General features: G+C 31.9%; 1 protein-coding gene across 1 annotated transcript; it reads right to left on the reverse strand.

The window, feature by feature from the left end:
• Window positions 1-1879: 1879 nt before the first annotated feature.
• LOC121220722 (wall-associated receptor kinase-like 9) lies at window positions 1880-6959 on the reverse strand. The gene is made up of 7 exons (XM_041100147.1): window positions 6266-6959; window positions 5012-5139; window positions 4784-4789; window positions 4356-4662; window positions 2513-2686; window positions 1942-2282; window positions 1880-1891 (listed from the first exon to the last, which is right to left on the reverse strand). The coding sequence occupies exons 1-7, from the start codon at window positions 6957-6959 to the stop codon at window positions 1880-1882; spliced, it is 1662 nt and encodes a 553-aa protein (XP_040956081.1).
• Between the last annotated feature and the right edge of the window lie 1810 nt (window positions 6960-8769).

Here is an 8769-nt window from a genome sequence, read left to right on the forward strand (position 1 = left end):
TTTGACGCCGGGATGTTGTCGTTGATCCTTTGATCACGCCACTGACCATACTCGGGGGTAATTGTCGGACCCACGGCTAAGATCTTCATTCGACGAGTCTGGTTCCAGGCACTAGATATTTCTCGAACCTTCTTCTTGTAATTGTCCTCCCTATAGGAAAAATCACTATAAGCCAACCCCTGGGTTGCTGGTATGAATTGTCGTGATCTATACTGTCTTGATACGAGTAGAGGAGCATATCCGATAGCTCCCTATATCCCGAGCAGCGGAACCCAGTCAAAATCTCCACATCGGTACAATATCTCATCAGGAATTAACCAAGGAGCCCTCCATTCAATATCTTCATCCTGGAGATTCTGGAGTATCTCTATCCATTTTCCTTCTGAAATATCATCCCATCTTGGCGTGGCCACCAATTCTCCTAGAGGGGAGTAGCTATCAAAGAATACCCGATAAGAGACCTTTTCGACTTTCCAGAAGTGGCTATGGAACCATGCCAATAAGAGCTGCGCGCATCCAATAAACCTTCCCTCCCCTGCTTTTCGACACGCATTCAAGGATCTAAAAGTTTCAGCGAGTATTGCCGGAACCGGTGTAACCCCTTTACTAAGCCGATCAAACAAATCAGATACGGCCTCGTCTATGTGTCCTAAAGCTTTAGGGAAAACCACTAGTCCATAGATACCTAAAGCGAAGACATCGACCCTTTTCTTTAAGTCAGGATGTACAAGCACCAAATCTCGCAAACTTTTCCAAGGAACACATTTACTGTCGCCCTTCTGTTGGATCCGGGCAGCGACCCACTGCTCGCTCATCCCAGTGATGTTCATTAATTTCTTTAACAACGGAGGGACACAAGCAGCTCTGGAATAAGCCTTGTTGACTTGAATCTTTGGGCACCGAAGCAAGGTCGTATACTCCTCCACAGTAGGCGTCAAATCTACCTTCCCAAAAGTGAAACAACTGTAGGCAGGATTCCAAAACTGAGCAAGGGCTCGGAATAAATACTTGTCCACTTTGACACTAAGCAGATAAGGTAGGTCACCGTAGTTACAATAGAACAGCTGCTTGGCCTCGACATCCCATTGATCCCAGACTTCTTTCATTTCTCGAAGGTCATTCTGGATTACACTGATACGGGTAAAATCCCACAATTCTGACACGTACCCTTCGGTAAGACTATCGCCTTTCTCCCGTTGTGTCGTTTCAGCCCATATTCGCACAGCCGCATTATCCTCTACTTTATCAACAAACCCCTTTTCCATGACAAGCTTTCTACCAAGAAACTGAACGTAAATCGACACCTCTTTTAGAATGAAGATGCCATGCAATCATAAACAAAGTAAATTAGCATTAAACACAGAATAAGATTTAAAATAAGCGACAAATAAATACAACATTCATTTAGGTAAGCACTAAAAATTTGGAGTAGCTCTACCTAGGTCGGTTCCTATGGCTTATTACATGTGGTTTGGTTCTAAAGTAGGGTACCTGAACCAGCAAATTCCTCGATCCTCACCCATTATAGGCTCATACGGACCAAGTTCGATTCAGGGGGATACATTTCCCTATGGCCATGCGGAGATGAAAATCTCACGAAGACATAGGTACGGATATATCCCGAAAGCGATTCACTATCCCATGCGGAGGTGAAAACCTCACGAAGGCGTAGCTTCTCACTCCCACTTAAAAAGGTGTGACCAACGGTCATGCAATGCAATGCGGAAAGATACCAAAATTTAAACAAACAGAGCAATTATAAACCCCAATGATGATGATTATGATAAAGACAGATAAAATGCGATTATGATAAAGACCATTTGGGATGAACTCATACACCAATAGAGGAACTTCAGCCTCTAAACAACACCCTAAAAGCTTAACCACGTTCCTGTGATTAATTTGAGATAAAATTATCACCTCGTTAATGAACTGTTCAACCTTCTTTTCATCAAATTTCTTTCCTTCCACCATTTTGGATTTCTTAATAGCCACAATGCTTCCATCTATTAGCATTCCTTTATAAACAGTCCCTTGACCTCCTTGACCAAGGATTCGGTTTTCATTATAATGATCCGTCGCCTTTTCCATCTCTTTTGAAGTAAATAACTTAATTTTTTCAACATTACCTTCATTGCTAGACAAATGTTGTTGCAGTAACAAACCTCCATTCCTTTTGAAGTATTTCTGCTTCAGCATGATTTTTTGTTTTCTTTTGAGGACTTTGTACACACTCCATGTTGCGAGTAGTAGAAATAGTGTCCCAATACTAGTGCTGCAACCTATATAGATATAAGAAACATAGATAAAAGGTAAATCTGAAAATTAAAATCAACAATGAGAGAACCTTATCGCACCATCCATTGTATCGATATTCAACTCTTACAAATTTAATGATAAATAATTGTTACTGCCTCACGCATTCAAAAGTAAATATAACACACCTTGAATTGACATAATCCAATAACCATAATGATTCCACTTTAAAAACAAAGTGTAAATCAGCACGTACCTATAATAATACTTGTCAAGTCATGAGTATTTTGAGTTTGTTTTTTGCGCTCACAACGAAATCCCGTACTATTATATTCATAATGATTAGGAGGGCAAGACTCCGACGAGCAATAGTTGGTAGGGGTATTCAAACAAAGCATGCTACAATACTGATAATCCCCACAATTCCCATCTGTCATTTAAGAATTGAATAAAAAAGAAAAAAGGTTATAATCATATTATTCGGTTAAAGTATTTGAGAGGTCTTTATGCTATATAGATCGGATCAAATTAGACATTCTATTATTAAACGGATCAATTTAGTACTTATATTATTAAAATAATTAAATAAGTTTAAATTATAAAAGAGTTAACCTTTACTGTATAAAAAATGTCTTGATTTTTTTTTCAAAATCTATTCTACTTTAAACAAAATATTTCATTTACCGAATCATAAAAACTTTAAAAATAATTAACTCTACTAAAAAAAATATGTTAATTATATTTTAATTTGGTCTTCTTTGATTCTTTTTAATAGTATAAGGATTAGATTAATTCATTTAACAGTAGAGGGACTAATTTGGTCAAATTCCTATAATAGAGAGACTCTTAGATGCTTCATCCATATAATGCAATAGATATTAAGTAATTAATGCATGCAGTGTATACATTTCTGGCACTATAGATGTTTAAGAATTTTTTGCCAATAAAAATATGCATAATTATATGCAAAAGTACATTTTTTTTTAGAGATTCACTTCAATTGGTGTAAAATTAAATATATCAGTATAAAATTAAAGTTGTTTTACTCGCTTTCGTATCTCTTTGTACGGTTAATATTTTGACAATTCAACCGTTGAATTTAATATTTTATTCATATAAACCATTCATGTAAAATTTGATATAAATTAAAAATTTCTAACTTTTTGTTTAATATAAAAAATATTCAACTGTTGAATATATCTTAATATATTGAGTATTGTAGATCAATACGATAGAAATATCAAATCGGTTTAAAAATTTTTATGCATGACAAGTACAAATATAACCATAAATTCAACAGTTGGATTATTAAAATATTAATCGTATAGGGGGATACAAAAGGATGTAAAACAACTTTCATTTTATACCGGTGTAAGTGGATTACTCCCCATATTTTTTTATACACTTATATATATATATATATCGAAATTTTACATACTTCATTAAATTTGATTTTGTATCTTGAATCTTGAACTAATTAATATATTTTAGTCATGATATACCTCAACCAATAATAACTAAATTATGATATACAAACGATGTAATTGAAAAAAAAACTTATGTAACAATTTATTTTTAAAAATTATTGATATATAAAAAAAGAGTCGATTGAAATGGTAAAGTTAACTAATAGCTACTAAGGTGTCTTTGTTCAAATTTTAGTATACTCATTTTTTTAGATTTTAGATAAAATATAAAATGATAAAAATACTCTCATAATAATATTTGTTCTTTTATAAAAGTAATAGATTTTCATAATTTTTCAACTGAGTCCATACTGAGTTAATGGGTGACACCAACTCAAATAGCCCTTTAAAAAATAATATTAATTTAAGGTACACCCATAATGGGATTGGAAAAAGTTATGTAATAGACATATTTATTAAAAGCTTATATAAGAATTAAATGAATCAGTTGTTGAAATGATAAATGTTAAAGCTTAAAATTTTTGAAAATCTCACAATCTTAAATTTATTATCAATTTTATATAAAAATTTAAAAAGATGTGAATACCCTTAATATAATGAAATTTAATTTGTTAAATAAAAAAATATAATATAGATATAAAAAAAATTTCCTTAAAAAAAATTAATTCATACCTTTGCATAACGTCGAATAAATGCGAATATCCCTATCACACGCACATAGATGAGTAGAGCTCAACCTCGACCAGCAATATTCACCATCGGATGTACAAGAAATGTTCGAACTATCATTCAAATAGCATTCTCCAATTAATGGTGTGCCCCATTGCAGCTGTGTTGGGACATGCGTCCTACTACTTATATCAGAATCTTCTAAATCATAGTCATCAGAAATCAAGGAAGCAAATCCGCATGATTTTTTCTTCCTATAATCACTAGAATCAACCCTATTACTCATGTTTATGTAGAATGAACTGAGACCCTGAGGGAAAAAGCAAGACAACTAGCAACATGGGAAATCTTGTTATTAATCCTACAACTTGGTTGCAAACATCCGCCCAAAAGTTTATCTGGTTCATTGCCAAAAATAGTAATCAAATTACCGCAACCTGAAGAACAAAAACTGTTGTCAGAAGTTGAGTAGGAAAAGCGGGTGCCAGTTAGGTTGAGACTCATCCCATTGTAATGGTTCTTTCGACAGTTGAAGTAAGTTATTGGATGGTTGACCTTGATGGTGCCGTCCAAAAAATCAAAGTCCAGTATTTGTAGAATCATGTCATTTATGTTTAAGAAAGGAACTTTTCCCCGTTGGCGGTTTTGTTGCAAATTACTTCAAACCAATCGTCAGTTTCATAATCTTGGTCCTTCATTCTAAAGGGGTAGTGAAAAGTAACATTTCCGCAGTACCATACCTTGTCGGTGTTGACGTTGATAGGTCCTAGTCCTGGTCTTCCACATACTGAGGATTTAGCAAAAAAGGAGTAAATCGTAAAATCCACTAAATATATGTACAGGTGAGTAAAGCTCGATTAGATTTGAAAATATAAAAAAAATTCAAATTTCGAGTTAATCAAATTGAGTTATTCAAATTATTAGAGTCAATTCAAATAAGTAATTTGAGTTTCAAGTTCAAATCGAGTTGAATTTTACAATTAGAATAATTCGAATAACAAATTGGTGTATATATCCTTTACGCCACTATTAAGTTTGAAAATGAGCAAATTGGCCTCTCTCAACAAAAATTTTAAAAAAATTCAAAATAATTTTTAAATTTCAAAATATTTATAAAAATTCCAAAATTTATATATTTTAAAAAATTATAAGAAATTCTAAAAATATATAAAGAAAGTTAAAAAAGTAAAAATTTTCTAGAATAATAATTTTGGGACCTAAATAAGTTAATTAATGATTCAAGTTTATCATACTAAGTATTTTTATTTTGCTTTGAAAAAATTTTCAAATATATATGGTTTCAAATTTATGTGCTTTAATAAGGACTTAGTTATACTGTAACAATATTTTAATTTGACATGTTTAATTTTTAATTTAAATCAAAAAATTTCACTCGATTCGGCTAGACTCAATTTCATTTCACTCGACTTAATTCGAAAAATTTTTGATTAAGTAAAGATAATAAAATATGACTTGTCAACTCGATTAACTCAAATATATATATAACCAATATGAATCCAGCGGTGTCCTTGATCTCCCTAATTAAGTGAACAAATTAGTAAACTGCACCTTTCTGCCTCTTTCAAAAGAATTAATAATTTAATTCCATTTAAGTCCTCTAACCCTTGAATAAATGTAAAAATCACATTTTTAACTCCTCTAAAAAATAATAATTTAATTTAATTTAATCTCATTTAAGCATTAATTCAAGTTTTTGGAATACAAAACTTTTAGTTATAAATTTTTGAAAGCCAAAAATATTAATATACAAAATGAATGATCCTAAAAACTTTTTTTTAGAACTTATATGATTCTAAAGACTGATTTTAAACAATTAGCAAAATCTATATATTAACTGAATTAAGAGAAGAAGAATAAAAGCCAAGCAATTGAAGTGACAGCGCGTGACTGACCTCCGTCATCGCAATAGGTGGAATTCCAGTTGAGCACGGCGGGAACTTGCGTAGTTCCATTATTGATGCCAGTGGGTAATGGGTAAGCACTACGGAAAGAGTACTTGCTAAAGATGAAAGCAGATGCGCATCTTTTGCTGTCAGGATACATGGCTGTCATGTTGACGGTATAGGAAGTGAGATTTGCAGTAATTTGAGTAAAGCAGCCAGATTCAGAAGCATCATCGTCACACCTTGGCTGAATGCAGCCGCCAAGTGAAACAGCTTCGTTACTTAAAATAGTAGCCGAATTTCCGCAACCTACTGACCCGAAATAATTCCTCTTACTTGAGAAGAAAAATGGAGTGCCTAAGAGATTGACCCTCCCACTAACCTTGTTTATACTGTCACAATTAATGTAAGTAACCGGATTGTTGATGAGAATGGCGTTTGAATATAAGGCTTTTCCAAGTACCTCCAGATCGATGCCATTTACGTTTATGAATGGCTTTACCCCATTGAGGGTTGGGTTGCAAGTCACTCTAAACCAAGGTTCCGTACAGCAGGTGCTATGGATTCCAAAAGGGGATGGAATTGTAATATTTCCACATGCTTCTTTACCACAGGCAGGTTCTTGAGATTCTGCTGCTTGTAATATTGGGCACAACATGAAGAGGAGTAGGAGGATGAGGTAAAGCGGTAAGTGAAAACCCATTTGCGTTGTTATTTTGTTTGAGGGAAATGAATGAAGATTTAGATAGGGTTACTGTAGAAGTCGGGTTTTAAAGAAACAAAAGCAGGGTTAAGTAGCACCACGAGATTGTAAATTATATTTGTTAAACTAGCACCACTACTCTTTTTCTTTTTAAAATTACCATCACTACTACATGTCAAAATAAATTATAATTTTTTACATCTAAATTTAGTAATATGATAAAAAATATCTTTATTTATTTAAAAAAAATTTAAATTCGTGCTTTTATATATACTACTTGTTTCAAATTTATATAGGGTTCACTTCTATAAATATATTCATTTCTACCCCACCACGTCAATCCAACGAGCCTCTTATCCATTCTTATTCGATCATGAAAGAGGTAAGACAAAATAAAAATACTCACATTAAATTTAGAGAAAATCAAATTCGATTTAATAACTTCCATATCTAATATTTTACGGCTAAATTATATTCCTTTCCTGCCCCAATCAAGAATAGGACCAACTATTGGACAAATGTGTTACGAAGCAAAATTTTCTTCCGTCAATGTGCTGTCTCATTTTGTATCCCTACAATCATTTCTGGCAAGTGTATTAAAATTACTTTTAAAATAAAATTTGAAAGTAAAGGTTCAAAAAATATATAAAATTTAATAATTTCCAACACTTGTATCAAATTGTAGATATATTATATAAATTACACTTTATAAATGAATAAACAAATAAAACTCCGAACATCACAGATTTAATAATATACTGCACATTTCCTAAAAAATAATGTACTCCACATGTTACAATGCATTTAATGTGATATTTCAAAATCTGATACTTCTTTACCACAGGTAGGTTCTTGAGATTCTGCTGCTTGTAATATTGGGCACAAGAGGAAGAGGAGTAGGAGGATGAAGTAAAGAAAACCCATTTGCTTGTTATTTGGTTTGAGGAAATGAATGAAGATTTAAAGAAAGAAAGGATGTTTGAGTGAGAAGCAAATGAAAAGTATTTGGTCACACTTTCCTTGAAGTTCCAGTATAAGTGCATTTGATTTGAGAATAATTCATTAATTTGTAAAGATTGTTGGATACAATTTTCCAGCTGCACGTAAGAGGTCTCCAGTGAAAGAGTAGGTTACGTATAAAGAGTTAAGAGACAAATAAAAGGGAGAGTCGAGCCTTATATTCCTTCAAATATTTTTACAATAGCATTAAGAAATAAGGATAATTTATGTTCCTCCCTCCAAAACTTTTAAATATTTCAAATCATATTGTAAAATAGAAAGCTTGATATTATAGATTAAATAAAATTATTTTTAAAATTTTATTAGTTAATATTAATTTAATTATATTAACAAGTGGATGAAAGAAGTGATTAAAAAAAACTTAATTTAAAATGAATAATCAATTTCAATTAAGTTTATACAATCCTAGTTGTCTATAAAGCTAGATAACAAAGAGTGAGCATTATCCTTAATGAGTGATAGCAAAGGTGATTGTTCTTTACAACAACTTGAAAAAAAATTCCGAGGAATGTCACTTTTGACGCTGTTCCTATGATTAGAGGTTTCGCATTTTTATTTATAGCCATTCACATAGTTAGTATCATAAGTCTAAGAATTATTTATGTTACCGATATATGTGGGTATTTTTGACATTTAAGTGAAAATCTCAATAAACTCTCAAGTGAAGTTATATTTTATAATTTTTTCTATTTTTTAATAATCATTAGTATTTTATTTTTTATATTTTTTTATAAATTTGGGTAACTTTTACATTTTTAAAAAATATTTTTAATAATTTGACATGTCACAT

This window comes from Gossypium hirsutum, chromosome D09 (assembly GCF_007990345.1).
Source record: "Gossypium hirsutum isolate 1008001.06 chromosome D09, Gossypium_hirsutum_v2.1, whole genome shotgun sequence".
Lineage (NCBI taxonomy): Eukaryota > Viridiplantae > Streptophyta > Magnoliopsida > Malvales > Malvaceae > Gossypium > Gossypium hirsutum.